The 19,804-nt window shown below is 41.9% G+C and overlaps 1 protein-coding gene across 2 annotated transcripts in view; it reads right to left on the minus strand.

Annotated features, from left to right (window-relative positions):
* Positions 1 to 976: 976 nt before the first annotated feature.
* Positions 977 to 19,804, minus strand: part of LOC143934245 (carotenoid-cleaving dioxygenase, mitochondrial-like) — a 73,623-nt gene continuing 54,795 nt past the window's right edge. For both annotated transcript variants that reach the window (XM_077457687.1, XM_077457686.1), the window contains exons 8-12: positions 19,629 to 19,796; positions 13,818 to 13,946; positions 10,132 to 10,311; positions 4,972 to 5,082; positions 977 to 1,273 (exon numbers count right to left, since the gene is read on the minus strand). In XM_077457687.1, the coding sequence (XP_077313813.1) occupies positions 1,154 to 1,273; positions 4,972 to 5,082; positions 10,132 to 10,311; positions 13,818 to 13,946; positions 19,629 to 19,796 (708 nt within the window). In that variant the 3' untranslated portion in view covers positions 977 to 1,153. The remainder of the gene's footprint in view (positions 1,274 to 4,971; positions 5,083 to 10,131; positions 10,312 to 13,817; positions 13,947 to 19,628; positions 19,797 to 19,804) is intronic.

Genomic DNA, 19,804 nt, shown 5'->3' on the forward strand with positions numbered 1-19,804 from the left:
CATGGATTGTAATAGGGATTTTTAAATAAAAGTGGGCTTGGGGCACACAGAGCACTATTCTCCCGAGTCCACCCAGCTGTGTGACCATAGCAAATTAATATTCGCTATGGTCTTCCTGATTCTCCTCCCAGCCAATCAGGAAGGGGGTCCTGGGACCCAATTGGCCAGGGAGTCTCAGTAACCATATCCTGTTCAGCCGGGAGGAGAAGCATTGCAACTCTAGCCCTCTCCGTACCTCTGCTGGAAAAGGGGGGTTCTCCACGGTCTGCCTCCACAGCTCATTCTTCATCCTGCAGAGGTCTCCATCCAGGAATCGGGACAGGGAAGTGGGTGTGATCGGCGGCCCCTCTGTCTATGGCAGTGAAGGAAGGAGGCGAGATGGAGACCGGACCCTTCTCTGGGAAACGTTGCCTTCTCTGCACTGCTTTCAGAGGTTCGGCCTCGGCTCTTCCTTCCCCCGCCTCCTAAAGTAACGAGTCTGATTGCCACCTTCCCACCCTTCTCCTGCCAGGGGGCGTGTTGTCAATTACCACTTTTCCATCCATCTCTTGCGGGGGGGGGGGGGGGTGTTGGTGTGATTGCCGACTTCCTGACGGTCTTACGCGGGGGGGGGTTAGCGTTAGTTTGCCACCCCCCTCCCCCAAAAATAATGAGCACCAGCCACCACTGCCTGAGACTGCTGCTGGGTGCCACCATCTTGTGTTATGTCAGCAGCCCCAGCTGACAGTTCAAAGTATTCCACTTTGCTACTCCCCCTACAGCTACCAAAAAAGTTTATGCAGAGAGGTGAGGGGTGTAAGAGTTGGGTTAGCATAGATGATAATCAGACACTCCCAGAGAGGAGAGAACTGTGATATGACAGGATGGAGGGGTTGTGATAGGTAACTGGCACCCCTGAAGAATTCTAATGTTCTCGCAAGTTCAAAGGTACATTGTACGCGAATAACATTTACAGAAAGGAAAACCACTACAAATAATCATTTCAAAAAGTTTATTTTCTATGCAATTTTAGTGACAGTAAGTAAACAATACAACTTTGTAATCCAATGTTATAAAAGCCTGTATTTGGTTAATATACATTATATAGTTATGTTCTTCACAGTTATAATTAAAAGTGCTATGTAATTATAAGGCACTATTCATATCTTCACATTCAGTTTCTTTGAGGTACAAAGATACCATGGAAACCATAAGGAATCTGCAAAGGCACTTCCGCTCTGGCAATTTCTGTGAAGTCTTTTGCATTTAAGATTAGAAGGAATGTACTTTTATCCTAAAAGAAAAAAAAAAGAAGAGAATAAGAAAATATAAAATAGGATCAGGTTTCTTGTTCACTGATGTGAACTGTAAGTTCCTACTTCCCCCTCTAGTGGAATGTAATGGAATGACACCATGCTGGCAGATAACAGGAACTCCTATGCGCTAGGGTTTTACAACGTTAATATGCGCTAAAAATAAGTAATTTACTGCATAAGAGGAGGAGACTGTCACATGCTCCCCCATACACAGAATTACAGAATATTTATTTATTGCAGGTATTTGCTCAGTGCCGACAATTAGTGTCTGCCCTTACAATCTAAGGTCCCTAGCTCACATGCATATATACACATACTAGAGCCATTTTGGAAAGGAGCCGATTTACCTACCATGCATTTAGATTGTGGGAGGATCATGGAGTACCCAGAGGAAACCCATATAGGCAGGAGAACATGAAACCTCCATGTAGATAATGTCCTGGTTGAGATTAGAACCAAGGACCCCAGTGCTGCAAGGCAGACGTGTGCTGCTCTACTTCACAGAGATCTGGCAGATGAACAGAGCTGTGGGGGCAGAACAGTAATGGTCCCCTCAATATAAAAAGAAAAAAGTGTACTATAAAGATCATTTATAGTAGCTTTGTACATTATTTCTTTTTAAATATGGTCAGGATTAAAAAAAAAAATATTAAACTATAAACATTTTTTAGTCACATATTTTAATTCTCAAGGACTTATACGTTGTCAAGTGGTTCAGTCCAATGTTTCAATTAGACAAACTGTGCTGTAAATCAGCAGCTGTGCTGTAACCTTAGCTAATCCACAGTGCTCTGGGAAACCTTAATCATGTATATTTTATTTATTAGTAAAACAAAGACTGTAAAAACAAGTTTAAGTATATGCTTGCTAAAGTTCTTTTCTTATAGTTGTATATTATTTCTTAAATTAATGTAATTAATTTATCTGTAATTCTGGTGGGCTCCCTCCAGGCTCACCTGCCCTCTGTCCATCCATTATAATGCATGGGCTTCTACTATGGAGGCTTTCAGAAATTGAAGTTAAGACTACAGATAATGCTGGGCTGCCATGAAGAAGCTCTGCAGCTTACACATGTATTTACAAATGTGTGCAAACTAAACCCCTGCTTTAACCACTTACCGACCGCTGCACGCCAATATATACATCGGCACAATGGCAACGGTGGGCAAATGGGCATACCTGTACATCCCCTTTAAGAGGCATGGCTAGAAGGCACGCACACGCCTACAGCGTGACCAGCAGACTCCAAGTCCGCCGGTCTCCTGGCAATTGTGTCACAGAGCCGCAGAACGGGGAAGTGCTTATGTTAACAAGACATTTCCCCGTTCTGGCTTGTGTCATGACAGAGATCTTTGCTCCCCATCATCAAGCCCCCCCCCCCCACAGTTAGAATCGCTCCCCAGGACAAACTTAACACCTTTATCCCCCCTAGTGGTTAACCCCTTCACTGCCAGTGTCATTTACACAGTAACCAGTGCTTTTTATAGCACTGATCGCTGTATAAATGACAATGGTCCGAAAATAGTGTCAAAAGTGTCCAATGTGTCCACCATAATGTCACAGTCCTGATAAAATTTGCAGATCGCTACCATTACATTACTAAAAAAAAAAAAAAAAAAAAAAAAAAAAAAAAAAAAATTATAATAAAAATGCCATAAAATTATCCCCTATTTTGTAGATGCTATAACTTTTGCGCAAACCAATCTATATACGCTTATTGTGATTTTTTTTTAACCAAAATATATGTAGAAGAATACATATTGGCCTAAACTGAGGAAAAACCTTTTTTTTTTAAATATATTTTTGGGGGATATTTATTATAGCAAAATGTAAAAAATATTGAGTTTTTTGTCAAAAATTACATTCTTTTTTTGTTTATAAAGCAAAAAATAAAAACTGCTGAGTTGATCAAATACCACCAAAAGAAAGCTCTATTTGTAGGAAAAAAAGAACATCAATTTTGTTTGGGTGCAACATCGCACAACCACGCAATTGTCAGTTAAATCGACGCAGTGCTGAATCGCAAAAAGTTCTCTGGTCAGCAAGGGGGTACAATATCCCGGGGCTGAAGCAGTTAAACACATACTGATAGACATGAAAATTCAGTTGGTTGCAGGCTGGTCGGTAAGTTGAGCTAGGAATTTTCTTTGGCTTTGTTTGACATGCGTTACCCTTCCATGCGTTCTTTGCTGCAAAGTTCAGTTATAGGTGGGGGCAGTGGCCATTAGTTTGTACTGTAAAAATACTGGTGATGGGACACACTGTACATCTTTGCTGCCAAACTATTGCTGGTTGTCCAGTGCACCCCTGCGCCTTTAAGGAGGGGTGGGCTGATAATACTGGCATGCCATGAAGAGCCTCTGGTGTATTTGCAAATGAGTGCAAATGAAACCCCTGGTTATAACGCCTACCGTTAGGATAATTTGTTTGGTTGCAGGCAGGTAAATTGAGCTGGTAATTTTCTTTGGTTTTTGTTTCCCTATCTGTAATCCTGAACTAGGATTGAAAAATACTGTCCTGCTTGGCTGGGCTGCTCTTATGGGCATCTGTCACCAAGGGCCAATTCACACCAGTGTGGTGTGGTTTAGGCACCTTACCATTGAACGCTATGATATGCATTTTCATGAAAACGCATTAATACCACTTCAGCCCCGGAAGAATTTGCCCCCTTGCTGACCAGGCTATTTTTTGCAATACGGCACTGCATCACTTTAACGTCACGCTGTACCCAAACAAAATGTATGTTCTTTTTTTTCCCCACAAATAGAGCTTGCTTTTGGGGGTATTTGATCACCTCTGCGGTTTTTATTTTTTGTGCTATAAACAAAAAAAATTTTTTTTTTTACTTTTTGCTATAATAAATATCCCTAAAAATTTTTTAAAACAAATTTCTTTATCTGTTTGGTTCCATATATATTCCTCTACATATTTTAGGTGAAAAAAAAAAAAAAAAAAAAAAAAAAGAAGCAATAAGCATACATTGGTTGGTTTTCACAAAAGTTATAACGTTTACAAAATAGGGGATATATTTATGGCATTTGTATTTTATTATTTTTTTATTTTTTTTTAGCAGGACTGAGACATTACGGCGGACGGATCAGACACTTTTTTGGGACTATTGACATTTATACAGCGATCAGTGCTATAAATAGCCACTGGTTACTGTATACTGGCAGGGAAGGTGTTAACCCTAGGGGGTGATCAATGGGGTTAAATGTGTGCCCTAGGGAGTGTTTCTAACTGTGGGGGGATGGGACTGCCTGGAGGAGGAGACAGATTGCTGTTCTTAATTACTAGGAACAGCAGATCTGTCTCTGTTTACATTGAGAGATCTCTGTTCTGTCTCTGTCAGGGGGCGATCACGGGTGCCCAGCGCATTGGCTCCCACATGTCGAGCTAGGGCGCGCTAGGGCGCGTGCGTGCCCCCTATACCCCTTAAAGTGGCCGCCGTACAGCTACGGCGATTCGCACAGGGGAGCCAACCTCCCATTGTATTACAACGGCGGCTGGATGACAAGTAGTTAAAGATGCACCCAACAGGATTTTTTTTAACACACTGTACATAACACACAGGTGTGAATGAACACCAAGGAAGTGTTACAGAAATAAGGAGACAGAGCTATGGTTTCCATTATCATACGATATGATGAAACGGTACAAAAGTCCAGTCACCCACCTGATGAGGTGTAAGGACAGCAGAAAGTAAGACTCCATCATCTTCTTCTACAGAATCTGGGGAAGGCACAAATATTGGTTCTGAAGGGTAAAATCCATCTTCTTTCCATATCTGTGACATTTAGGAGACAGACAATTAAGATTTCAATATGCACAATATAAAACATTGGCTAAAAACAGAAACTGTATGGCTCAGTAAGTACATATTTTGACTTATTATTAAAGTCTTTACTTATTAAGGTGGTTCTAAAGTAATTTTTTTTTTTACTTTAATACATTAGGTAAAAAATCTTTGTCACAGGATCTTCCCCTCACGTTATACTTACCCAAGTCTGATTTCGCTTCCTCCATTGGCTTCCACTGCTGACGATCAAATTCTGTGATGAGGGAGCGGAGGGTGGGGCCGAGCCATGGTCTGTGTCAATAGATGCAGGGAGGGTGGCTCAGGAGCAAGCCCTCACAAGTGCCCCCACAGAAAGCTGCTTTCTATGGGGCACTGGCCGGGGGGGGAGTGCCAGCAGGGAACCCCAAAAGAGGAGGATATATACTGCTCTGTGCAAAACTATTGCAGAGAGTGGGTGAGTATAGCGTATTTGTTATTTTATTTAAAAAATAAAAAACATTTACAAATCAGCAAGTTTCATTTTGCTTTCAGGGAAAATGCTCAATATAAATTCAGTATGAAGGAAAACAAAAAAAGTGTTCAAGCTCTTACAATTGTCTCTATAAACACTAAAATCTCATGCAAGGTTTAACATGCTAAATGTTATTTTAAATGTCATTTTTTTTTTTAACCACCTCAATACTGAACACTTAAACCCCCTTCCTGCCAAGGCCATTTTTCAGCTTTCAGCGCTGTCACAATTTGAATGACAATTGCACAGTCATGCTACACTGTAACCATGTGAAATTGTTATTTTATTCACACATATAGAGCTTTCTTTTGGTGGCATTTAATCACTCATGGGTTTTTTATTTTTTCCCCAAAAAAGAAAAAAGACCAAAAATTTTGAAAAATAAAAAGTTTTTTTAGTGTCTGTCATTTTGTAAATAAGCAATCTTTCTCCTTCACTGATGGGCACTGATGAGGCAGCACTGATGAGGAGGCACAAATATGCCGCACTTATGGGCACTGATAGGTGGCACGGATGGGCAGCAGTGATGGGCATTGATAGGCAGCACTGACTGGAATCATTAATGGCCACTGATTGCTGGCACTTGTGGGCCACAGCCAATCACATGGTTAAAGAGCCACGGCTCTTTACATAGATCGGGGTCTCGCCGCGTCCTAGCAACCCGGTGCGGCCGTGATCGCCGGGCACCCATGGGGGAGCGAGAGCAGTCGTTCTGGGAGGCCATCAGATGACATCCACCCAGAATGAGAGCCACACCACCCAGCGATCATAATACCTGGTAGTCCTGCCATGAAGTTCCTGCTTTAGGCACTTCCTGTTAAATGGTAACAACTCCTGCCTCCAATCTCCCAATATTACTCCCATGTTGACACCCTGTCACGTGGGCTTTCAATATAGACTACAAGAGGTTGTTCCAACATACATTACACAGGCATGTCCACTATTGTCATCATCAGGAAACTTAACCTGAAAAAGCCCATGCAGCCATCTTTGAAGTCAAGATGAAGTGAAAACAAGTTTTCTTTTCTTTTAAAGAACGATGGCAATTACATCTACAAACCAGTTGATGGGCTCATGCATGAGCCTTCTTACAGCACAGTCTTTGTGTCTAGCCACGATGGTTAAACCATTGACATAGTATGGTAATTTCCCTGACACTGCCAATGCTACCTGTTTTATAGGATTTATAGGCAAGTAATTTTAGAGATGCCTTCCCAAATAGGAAACAGTGCATGTTCGTGGTTGCTTTTACGAATATAATTTTCCTTGTAATAAGTTCACTTTCATCCTAATCTCTTTCACCATTTGCCGTCTGCCCACAGTACATTTGCTGCATGCAGGCGGCAGCTCCAGGCTGAGAGGCGGATTTGTCGAGGTTTACTTCCTGGTTTTTGGGAGCACTGTGCACTCTGATCTGTACTGTGACTGACCACAGCACAGGTTACTGCCAATGATTTTGGTTATGGCCAATCACAGCACAGACGTCTGTGTGTTTGTAAAGGATCTGGATGGTTTCTAACTCCCTGAGCTCTTTTCATTCAGGAAGAGAAGCCAGTCAGATTCAGTGTGAGTACAAGCAGCACATATATACTTGCATACACATGTTAGGCACATTTAGCCCCTCGATTACCCTCCACAGTTAACACTTTGGTTGCCCCGTCACCCAGCCAATGTCATTAGTACAGGGATAGAGCACAGTATCATCACAGATCACAGTATTAGTGTCACTAGCGATGTCAGTTTCAGTTAGTACTAGATTGCCCACCACAATCGCAGTCACATTAGAAGTCGCTGATCACCGCTATTACTAGTATAGGGTCTGTATGGATCAGTATTTTGCTCACAATTAGAACTATAATAGTGTCCCCAAAAACACTATAAGAAAATCGGGCATTTTTGTCCAAAAAAATTTCGTATGATTTTCGTATAGTGTGTACACAACTTTCAATAGCAGATTCCGAATTTCCATACGAAAAATCCCAAAGGGACAAACGCCAAAATTTTTCTCGTATGCAAACAGAACGCCCGATTTTCCTTTAGGCTGGGTTCACACCACAGCGATGCGGGAACGCCGCGAATCTGCGGCGTTCTCCTGCATCGCATGACTCCCGCCGGCAGTTCACACTGCCCTATGCGAACGGCTGGGAGTGTCAATGAAATGTTAATGACACCCCCAGATCCGTCCGCATATCGCAGTGCGATCTGCAGACTCGCACAGGAATCGGATCGCATGGTGTGAACACCCATGCGATCCGATTCTGCTGCGGACCAAAAAAAGGGTCCCGTGCGAGTTTGCTGCGGGAGCGATGCGAATTCAGCCATACTATCTGTATGGCTGAACTCGCATCGCTACGGAGATCGGATGTGATTTGCACTGCAGTGCGGTGCGAATCCCATCCGGATCTCCCCCCGCAGCAGTGTGAACCCGGCCTTAATGTGTACCGTTTTTGGACAAGAAAAATCTGAACAGAAAGACTGTGCTTGATCAGAAACAATAAACGACAAAAAAAAGCCTTTGTCGTACGAGAATATTCGTAAGAATTTCCATATGAATTTTCTTTCAGCAGTTCCGATTTGCTGTGAAACGTTCACCTGTTTGTTTTTATAGGGTGTACCCCACTTTAGATGTGGGATTTTTTATTTTTTTATTTTTTACCAAAGACATGTAGCAGAATACATTTGATTTTATTGGATATGTTTTATAACTGAAAGTAGAAAATTTTGTTTTTTTAGAAAATTTGCAGTCTTTTTTAGTTTATATAATTTGTGTATAGTGTTGCTTGACCAAGCAATTGCCAGGTAAAATTAGCGTAGTGCTGAATAGCAAAATATTTTTACATATAGTATTTTTATACAGACATTTTAAAACAGGAAAAAAAAAAAAAAAAAGAAAAAAATTAGGAAAAAAAATAGGTATAGGAAACAAACCAGAAAAACAGCAAGTTGACGTCTAGTTTGTTATTTAAACGAAATCTTTGATCAATAGGATACTTTTAAAAAAATCTGTACCATTTTTTGTCATTTCTTATGCCTGCATTGGTGGTACTATATTGAATGTTAATATAATTTTCCATAAATATATATCTCAATGTGATATTGTAATTCTAAAACTCTTGGTGCATTTCTCCCTGTCCAGCTGCTAATAATTACCCCAACGGCCATCAGGATCACTAGAATTGCTTTTTCCTATTTTTATTGCATCATCAACAGAAATAATATAACCTTAAACTTCAGAAAACACATCTATCTACTACACTACCCAACCATATAGCCTAGTTTTCCAAAATTTTCTGATTGCAAAACAGAAAGAAAATTCAAATCAGGGCATCCCGACCTGCATTTCAGCCATTTTCACTCCCATACTTCTGCAAATCTAGTATATCTATTAATGCAAATATACAACCTGTTGGTTAGTTTTAAATACCCTTCTCTTAAATTTAGCATTTTAGTTCTACTTCTATATCAATGTATGATTATGTAACTGCAATAGGTAAGCCTTCTATTTGTGTTCATAAAGCTTTTATCACTTTGTAGATCTTAAAACATATCAGACTCTGTGTACTAGAGCTGCACAATTCTGGCCAAAATGAGAATTACATTTTTTTTCCCCTTAGTACAAAGATCACGATTCATCTTTCACATTATACAAAAAAATTAATAAAAATGAGCTATCTTTACGCTTTCGTTTTTTATTAATTAAAGTGTATTAATTCCCAAAAAATTGTTTGAAAGACTGCTAAGCAAATACAGTGTGACATAAAATATTTCAACAACCACCATTTTCTTTTCTAGTGTCTCGGCTAAAAAAAAAAAAATATAAATGTTTGGGTTTCTAAGTAAATTTCTAGCAAAAAATACTGTCAAAAAGGTTTAGTCTTTAAGTGGCTAAACTGACCTAATTTACAGAACGAAGTTCATTCCTTTGATCTAAAAGAACTAAATGTTACAATGTTTCTTTTTATCTCAGTGATGTCAGCACTGAATTGGGATATACTCTATTAAGCTTGCTGGGGGAGGGGGGGGAAATCGCAATTTTGATCCCTTAACAATTAATCCTGCAGCTCTGCTGTGTACGATACTACCATGTGACTTATGAAACCATTTATGACCACTTAATACAGATCTAGTAGTTCACATAAAAAAGCTGAGTAATACAGGATATATAGAATCTGATTGGTAGTTGCTATGTTCATAAACTCATTTTTTTTTTTTTTTAACAATTCAGGATTTGTTATTATTTTGTGCACAGCATGCCTCCAGGTAGCCATATTTCATTGCATTTTACAGAAAATTGTACAGCTGCAGATTAAAAAGCAAAGCTTATATTTAATAGCATTCAATTGCAATATGACTTCTATAGCAACAGTATATGACATTTAAAAAAAAAAAAAAATGTATATATGTGTGTGTGTATATATATATATATATATATATATATATATATATATATATATATATATATGCAATATATTTTTCACCAACATTTAGTGCATCTTACCATATAACCAGTTCCCTTAATAACTAACCTTTGCTTTCTTTGTCTCCACATCAACTTTAATCAAACAATCCCCAACCAGGTGCTGAAAGCCACAGCCATAAAAGAACTGGTATTTTTTTGTGTTATACTTGGCATAATTTATCTGAGGAAATTCTAATCCACATGAGTCCAACGTGTGGTCATGGAGATTTTCATGGGTACACCACACCTACACAAATGACACAGGTTTGTATAAACAAAGTATCTACTGAACATGAAAAATACAGAGAAAATAATTTTGTAATCAATAAGTGGAAAAAAAAAATTGTGAACAGGCAGGATTTTTAGTGCAGAGTACATACTATGGGGTTGATTTTCTGAAAACATGAAAGTGCAAAATCTTGTGCAGCTGTGCATAGAAACCAATCAGCTTCCAGTTTTTATTTTATTTTTTTTGGTCAAACTTTAATTGAGCAAGCTGAAGTTAGAAGCCGATTGGCTACCATACACAGCTGCACACACTGTATACTAAACTGTGCTCACACATCTTGGTATACAATTTCAGCAAGGCCAAGATAAATTAAACTCCCGTGCATGCCAGAAAGTAAAATGGTTAAAGATGTCAGCGGCCAGCAGGGAGCTCCAGGACACCACAGTGCTAGAGAGAGGGGGAGTATATATCCACTTAAAAGTGAACCTACGCTCTTAGGAATGTCCAAGTGCAAACACCACAGGATCTATTAACTTTATTAGCCAAATATGCTTGTTAGTTGTAGGCCTTGTTTACACTAGTGGCGGCACAGTGGTGTAGTGGTTAGCACTCTCACCTAGCAGTAAAAAGGGTCGCTGGTTCAAATCCCAACCACGACACTACCTGCCTGGAGTTTGCATGTTCTCCCTGTGCCTGTGTGGGTTTCCTCCGGGTACTCTGGTTTCCTCCCACAATCCAAAGACATGCAGGTAGGTTGATTGGCTTCTGTCCAGGATTGGCCCTAGTATATGGATGGGGACCTTGGATTGTGGGCTCCTTGAGGGTAGGGACCGATTTGAGTGTTCAGTGTGCAGAGATAGGGGCAATTGTGGACACTCACTCAGGTTGAACTGGATGGACTGGTGTCTTTATTCAACCTTACTAACTATGAAACTATGAAACTATGAAACTATGAAACTAGTGGTTAGGAGGCAGTAGTAAAACCACACATTTCAGCTGTTTTACCACCCCCTCTTTAGCTACAAAGGCAGAGAAGAGGGGAATACATATGTTCACAAAGCTTTGTATCCCAGCGTCAAACATAATCACCACTGTCTGTATAGTACCATTTGCAGAATGCAACCCACTCAACTGAATGGCGATGTCATGCAACCAAATTCTATGGCCATAATTCCGGATAACTCTAAACTGAACTATAAAGGCTTTTAAAAAGTGACCTAGTGAAAATGTTGAGTACAAGCGTTTTTTTGCGATTTCATGGGAGCACACACATTTAGGGCTTGACATATTTGGTATCCATTTACTCAATTCAACCCGATCTTTTTTTTACCATAAAAATTGGTATTATAGTGTTTGTATGCAATAAAATCCATTTTAGTCTTTTTTTTGTGTGCACAAATAATATGCAACATTAAAAAAAAAAAACTCAACTGTTTATGCTACACGGCATTCATCTTTCCAAATATATAAACATTTGGGGTGTAAGATAATTTCTAGTAAAAAATGCAGATTTTAATGTGTGGCATTTTTTTTAATTTCCCTGGTAAAGAAGTGGTGAAACAATCAATATCTTAAAAATAAACAAACCTTTAGGATAATACAATTTTGAAGTCAGCTACATGAATAAACAAATGTCTGGCCCTGCCATATACAAAATGTTCTTTACAGCTGAATTAATTTCAATTATAGCCTGGCAAAATCAAAGAAGATTCAAAAAGGACCCCAAGACCCCTTTCACACCGAGGGCGTTTTGCAGGCACTATAGCTAAATGCCCCATACACACTATCAGATTTTCTGCTGATTTTTTCCTTCAGGTTTACCAAAACCATGTAGTGCAAGGGCCTGCCTGATTGCATTCAAATTGAAACGCCTAAGGTTTGACTTCATATTATATGGTTTTGGTAAACCTGAAGGAAAAACTCAGCAGAAAAACTGATAGTGTGTATGGGGCTTTAGAAATAGCACCTGCAATCCGCCCTCAAACTGCTGCACCATTGTCTCCAGTGTGAAAGCCCTCGGGCTTTCACACCGGAGTGGTGCGGTCGCAGGACGTCAGGAAAAGTGCTGCCAGCAGCTTCTTTGGAGCGGTGTGTTTACCGCTCCTCCACCGCTGCTCCCCATTGAAATCAATGGGGCAGCGCTGCAATACCGCTAGCAAAACGCAGCTATTGTGGCGTATTGCGGGTGGTTTTAACTCTCTCGGCCGCTAGCATGGGCAAAAGCGCCCCGCTAGCGGCCGAAATGTGCTGCAAATCTGACGGTAAAGCGCTGCTAAAAATAGCGGCGTTTTACCGCCAACGCTATGGGCATGGCAGTGTGAAAGCCCTCTAAAAGACTTGTTGATGGCCATAAGGCTGGAAAGAGTTACAAAAGGAATTCTAAAGCCACTTACCCCTGGTGAAATAGCTAAAATTCAGAGCTATTACAGATATCTCATCCTAGAAAAGGTCTCTTTGGGTGCTTGCCCTACAGTATAACCCTTGGATGTGTAACAAATGACCCCAGTAAGACAGCTAAGGTTTGGCAAATATCTGTAGCACTTGATAAGTTCTATGATCACAAGTCCACCATAAGAAAACCAACCACTGCTCTCCAATTAAAAAAGCACTGCAGCCTATGTGATTAAAGTGACAGGCAAACAGGGTAATTGCCCCGGCACTCCACTATCTATGGAAGAAGGGGGGGGGGGGGGGGGTTTCCTGAGTGCTGGAGAGCAGGGCAAAAGTCCAAGAATGCAAGAGTGTAATTACCGGTGATTTTGTTTAGTGCTTCCCTCACCCTGTCATTCCCAGCTCACACTTCAGATCCTCAGTGACCTAATAGATAATGGAAGCAGCCATAGGGGATTATTTAATAAAGGCAGATCCACTCTGCACTACAAGAGCAAAGTGCACTTGAAATTGCACTTGGAAGTGCAGTCACTGTAGATCCGAGGGGGACATGCAAGGAAAATAAACTGAATTTTAGCTTGCACATGATTGCATAATAAAATCATCAGCTTCCCCTTGTTTCAGATCTACCCCTTAGATTTACAGCGACTGCACGTCCAGTGAAATTTCAAGTGCACTTGTAATGCAAAGTGGATTTGCCTTTCGTAAATAAACCCCAGTGTCTTCTTCCAATTTCAGGAGTTGATGTTACTTACTAAACTGCCGAATGCTTAATAAAAGCGTGCAGTTGCAGCATAATAAATGAGAGGCGCTGTGGTGTCATCTGTGACATCATTAGTAATTCTTATGGTTGCTATTTAGCAGCATTTCATCAGCTTCTTTTATCTCTTTGGAACTTTGAATGCAAGAATTCTGCCCTAAAGTTCCTATTCCTCATAATATGGCAAGATCATAAAAACAGCGACACACTTTTGCTGCTGGATTTTTCATTTTACAAATAAAAGTATTTCATAAATAAGAGAATTCAGCAGGACTAATAACGACTATTGCAAGCTGCAAAAAAGAATATCTCAATGATCTCAATTTTAATAAAACAAGTAAAATGACTCCTTTCTGCACAACAGATTGCCTACCTTTCCATCAGCTTTTTTTTCAGCAGTAGCGGTAGAGTAGTTTAGGGGCTGGGTAAGGTCTCCTTTAGCACCAGTGTCCAGAGGAATAACAAATCTGCGTGGGTATGCCTTAGCCACACTGTTATACACCTGCAGATAAAAGTTATCACATAATATATCAAACAAAATTTTAATGATAGAGAAATGAAAAAGATTGTCAAACAAAACAGTTTATGGCAACATAACTGAGTGGGTTGCTAACCGATTCAGCCGCGGAAGATTTTACCCCCTTCCTGACCAGAGCACTTTTTGCGATTCGGCACTGCATCACTTTAACTGACAATTGCACGCTGTCATGCAACGCTGTACCCAAACAAAATTGACGTCCTTTTTTCCCACAAATAGAGCTCTCTTTTGGTGGTATTTGATCATCTCTGCGTTTAGTTTTTTTGCTCTATAAACAAAAAAAGAGCGCCAATTTTGAAAAAAAAAACAAAAAAACAAACAAACAATATTTTGTACTTTTTGCTATAATAAATATCCCCATTTTGTTTTTTAAAAATATATTTTTTTCTCAGTTTAGGCCAATATGTATTCTTCTACATATTTTTAGCAATAAGTGTATATTGATTGGTTTGCACAAAAGTTATAGAGTCTACAAAATAGGGGATAGATTTATAGCATTTTCATTATTTTTATTTTGACTAGTAATGGCGGCGATCTGCAATTTTTTATGGCAGACACATCGGACACATTTTTGGGACCATTGGCATTAATACAGCCATCAATGCTAAAAAAAAATGCATTGATTATTGTAAAAATGTCCCTGGCAGTGAAGGGGTTAACACTAGGGGTTGATCAGGGGGTTGAGTTCCCTAGTGTGTTCTAACTGAAGGGGGGAGGGGACTGACTAGGGGAGAGGACAGATCGCCGTTCATACTTTGTATGAACAGACGATCTGTCACTTCTCCCCTCAGAGAACTGGGATCTGTGTGTTTACACACAGATCCCGGTTCTCACCATGTTACGAGCGATCGTGGGAGTCTGGCATTCACAGAGACCGCCGGGCACTTGCATCAGCTCTGGGGGTAAGCTGTGGGCGCCCCTAGTGGCCGCCTTTAGGAGCGATGTAACATAACGGCGATTTGCCTGCCCGTGCCATTCTGCCGCAGCGGCGGTTGGTCGGAAAGCGATTAACAACAATACTTCCTTTAGTATAACCATGCTTGAACAGTATCACGTAGAGGAGGAGAGAACATCATTAACCGTGGGTAAAATCTGGTACTGACCTACATGGAGCTGACATGGGGATTAAACATAGAGCCTTCACACAGATGAATGAGCAGAGGGGGAGAAAGGCGAAGGAGATATCAGTGGTTTGGGGGAGCTAACAGGTTTTGTCATCTCACCCTGGGTGAACGGACAGAACCTCCCTTAGGGCGGGTTCACACTGGTGCGATGCGACACTCGTCCTACTTTGGATCCGACTTTGCCCTGTGACTTGAAGTCAGAGACATGTCCAACTTCAATGAACGGGGATCCGACTTGGATCCTTGCCAGTACCAGGAACTGTGTTTGGTATGAATCTTGAGGGGGAACTCCATGCCAAATTTTAAAGAAAAAACCGGCATGGGTTCCCCCTCCAAGAGCATACTAGGCCCTCGGTCTTATACGCATTTTAAGGGGAACCCCCTACGCTGAAAAAACGGCGTGGGGGTCCCCCCAAAATCCATACCAGACCCTTATCTAAGCATGCAGCCTGGCTGGTCAGGAAGGGGGGTGGGGACGAGTGAGCACCCCCCCCCCCCGAACCGTACCAGGCTGCATGCCCTCAACATGGGGGGTGGGTGCTTTGGGGCAGGGGGGTGCCCTGTGGCCCCCCCCCCACCCCAAAACACCTTGTCCCCATGTTGATGAGGACAAGGGCCTCGTCCTGACAACCCTGGCCGTTGGTTGTGAAGGTGTGCATGGGGGGGGGGGCTTAACGGAATCCGGGAGCCAACTTTAATAAGAGGGCCCAAGATCCCCACCCTCCGCTCTATGTGAATGAGTATGGGGTAAATCGTACTCCTACCCATTCACCTGGGGGGGAAAAAAAGTGTTAAAAAAAAAAGAAACACAACAACAACACAACAACACACTAGACCGTTTTTAAAGTAATTTATTAGGCAGCTCTGGGGGTCTCTTCTGACTTGGGGTCTCTCTTCCGACTTCTTCGCTCTCCAGGCTCTTCTCCCGGTCTCCAAATTTCTCCCGCCCTCCGGTGTTTTCTGCTGGGCTCCTCTGCTATCTGCTGCATTTTTGCCGCTCTTTTTTTTCTAGCGTTGGCCCGGTCTTCTCTGTTGTCTTCTTCCCTCCGGTCTTCTTCCGATGTTGACACGACGCTCACTCCCGATGTAATGCCACATGCGCAACAACTTATATAGGCACGGGGCGTGGTCACTGGGTGATGTCATCCGGTGACCCCACCCCTTATGACGTCACCACCCGAGGCATGATGGGGTAGTGACATCACCCGGTGACCACATCCCATGCCTATACAAGTCATTGCGCACCACACACACGGCATTACATCGGAAAACAGCGACGTGTCAACATCGGAAGAAAACCGGAGGGAAGCAGACGATGGAAGAAGAAGACCAGAGAGAGCATTGTGTCAACATCGGAAGAAGACCGGAGGGAAGAAAACAACGGAGAAGACCGGGCCAGCGATAACAAAAGAGCAGAAGATAGCGGAGGAGCCCGGCAGAAGACACCGGAGAGCGGGAGAAGAACCGGTGAGAGCAGAGAAGTCGGAGGAGATGCCCCAAGTCGGAAGAGACCCCTGGAGCTGCCTAATAAATTACTTTAAAAACTGGTTTAGGGTTTTTTTTTCATTGACACTTTTTTCCCCTAGGTGAATGGGTAGGGGTACGATGTACCCCATACTCATTCACATAGAGAGGGGGGACCTTATTAAAGGAGGCTCCCGGATTTCGTCCGCAGACCCCGACAACCAACGGCCAGGGTTGTTGGGAAGAGGCCCTTGTCCTCATCAACATGGGGACAAGATGCTTTGGGGTGGGAGACCGCAGGGCCCCCCCCGGCCCCAAAGCATCCACCCCTCATGTTGAGGGCATGCAGCCTGGTACGGTTCGGGGGGGGGCTCGCTTGTCCCCACCCCCTTTCCTGACTGGCTGGGCTGCGTGCTTGGATAAGGGTCTGGTATGGATTTCCATACCAGACCGAAGAACCTGGTATGCTCCTGGTGGGGAACCAATGCTGTTTTTTTTATTTAAAATTTGGTGTGGAGTTCCCCCTCAAGATCATCAGAGCACAAGTCGCATGCCAAAATCAGATCAGGCAAGATGGCGATCCGACTTCAATGATATTCAAAGGGCTGAAGTAGGATCAAAGTCGGACCAAAGTAGTTCAGGGAGCATTTTCAAAGTCGGACCGGCTTGTGTCGGACCAGTTAAGACGGCTCCCATAGGGAAACACTGATTTTCACACGTCATGCGACATGAGCTCCCAATGTCGGAGTGTTTGTTGCACTAGTGTGAACCCGGTCTTAATAAGCAAACCATTTTAATTTTACCAGCTGGAAGGATCTTTTAAATATATGATTTACCAACTTTTATACTGAAGCTCTTTGGTGAAAACCATGAAAAGTATTGTTTGATAATAACATATTTAAAAGGTCTGGTGTGGTGGTAATATTTAAAGCATACGCTTACTAAATAATTATCCCTTTTCCAGCCACTGCAGCAATAAAATAAATATAAGCCAGTACCTTTGTGCAGAAGAAATCTTTGTTATCACACCTATTAGCTCCCATAACCACGCAGAACCCAGACTGGACAAGGAAGGGCTAGCACTGTGAGCCAATAAGACTGTGCTGCAGTATGAATGAGCTGACAGGAAACATGTTGGCAAGAAGAGAGAGCAGACTAGAAAGCATTGTTTGCTGCAGCTGCTGATTCTTTGTTCAATCAGTCCTCTGGTTGTGTGTTCCTGACCATGCATTCAGCTCCTACAACAGAGCTCAAAGGCCTGGTTTTACAGCGTGTTCAGGATTTCTGGATCACAAACCTGGCTAGGAGCATACAGTGCATCTGGAAAGTATTCACAGCGCTTCACTTTTTCCACATATTGTTATGTTACAGACTTAATCCAAAATGTATAAAATTCATTATTTTTGGCAAAATTCTACAAGCAATACCCCATCATAATGACAATGTGAAAGAAGTTTGTTTGAAATCTTTTCAAATTTATTAACAATAAAAAACGAGAAAAAATAAAAATCACATGTACATAAGTATTCACAGCCTTTGCTCAATACTTTACTTTAATACTGTAGGGATGGTATTGGCCAGGTGATGAGCGGTGCCTGTTTTTTCCCCCAGATATGGCGCTTGCCATCCAGGCCAAAGAGTTCACCGTTTGTTTCATCAGACCAGAGAATTTTGTTTCTAATGGTCTGAGAGTCCTTCGGGTGCCTTTTGGCAAACTCCAGGTGGGCGGTCATGTGCCTTTTACTGAGGAGTGGCTTCTGTCTGGCCACTTTACCATACAGGCCTGATTGGTGGAGTGCTGCAGAGATGGTTGTTCTGGAAGGTTCTCCTCTCTCCACAGTGAACTGCTGGAGCTCTGTTAGAGTGACCATTGGGTTCTTGGTCACCTCACTGACTAAGGCCCTTCTCCCCTGATCGCTCAGTTTGGCCGGGTGGTCCGCTCTGGGAAGAGTCCTGGTGGATCCAAACTTATTCCATTTATGGATGATGGAGGTCACTGTGCTCATTGGGACCTTTAATGCTGCAGAAATGTTTCTGTACCCTTCCCCAGATCTGTGCCTCCGAACAATCCTGTCTCGGAGGTCTACAGACAATTTTTTAGACTTCATGGCTTGGTTTGTGCTCTGATCTGCACTGTTAACGGTGGGACCTTATATGGACAGGTGTGTGCCTTTCCAAATCACGTCCAATTTAAAGAATTTAGGTGGACTCCAATCGAGTTGTAGAAACAACTTAAGGATCATCAGTGGAAACAGGATGCACCTGAGCTAAATTCTGAGTGTCATGGCAAAGGCTGTGAATACTTATGTACATGTGAGGTTTTTCTTTTTAATAAATTTGCAAAGGTTTTAAAACAAATTTCTTTCACGTTGTCATTACGGAGTATTGTTTGTAGAATTTTAAGAAAAATAATTCATTTAATTAATTTTGGAAAAAGGCTGTAACATAACAAAAATGTGGAAAAAATTAAGCGCTGTGAATATGTCCCAGATGCACTATATTACTCCCTCCAAACTATACAAGCATCAGCAAGTAGGAAAGAACAGTAAAGAAGAACTGAATCTGCATTGTTTATCCAGAGCTGTAGCTGTTATGTGCATGGCTATAATTCTGGGTACACAATGCAGAGTTAGCATAGCAAGCTTGCAAATTAGGATTTACCTCCTAGCCTACTCTCTTCTACTGATACAGTTCCAGGCTTCCCCTTATTGATCTCCCACCACCACCTTCTCTTGTTCTTCCAGACCTGAGATTTTTTCTTCTTTGGCCATTGGTGAACCACTGATGCTGTAAACTCCCACCCATGCATACAGTTGTTAAATTGGAGCAGCACTCAGCTGTTACTTATGCTAGGACTGTACACTGCACTGGGCATGTGTCACAGGAATGGAAAGAGACATAGAAGTCTCTTCTAAAATAAAACTCCTCCTGCTTATTTTTTTTTTTTTTTTTAAAGTTTACTTGGGATCAGGAGGCAAGAGAGAACTGTGTTCATGGAGCAGAGACAAGGTTCTCCCCTGGACCCCTGCTAGAAATGTTCCCACCCTTCCCTGGTCACCTCATTTAATGCTTCTCCAGATTTGCGCAGATTCTGCAGCTCAAAGAGTCCCACTGTTTCTCCATTGTCCTGGCAGCAAAGATCAAGCACTATGCAGCCTTGGTCCTCGAAGGCATTAATTTGATGGAAGGTTGAAAATGCTTTGGTGTGAAAATTCACAGGGTGCTTCTAAAAAG

Source organism: Lithobates pipiens, unplaced genomic scaffold, assembly GCF_037356315.1.
Source record: "Lithobates pipiens isolate NorthernLeopardFrog02 unplaced genomic scaffold, aLitPip1_a1.2 Scaffold_27, whole genome shotgun sequence".
NCBI classification, from domain to species: Eukaryota; Metazoa; Chordata; class Amphibia; order Anura; family Ranidae; genus Lithobates; species Lithobates pipiens.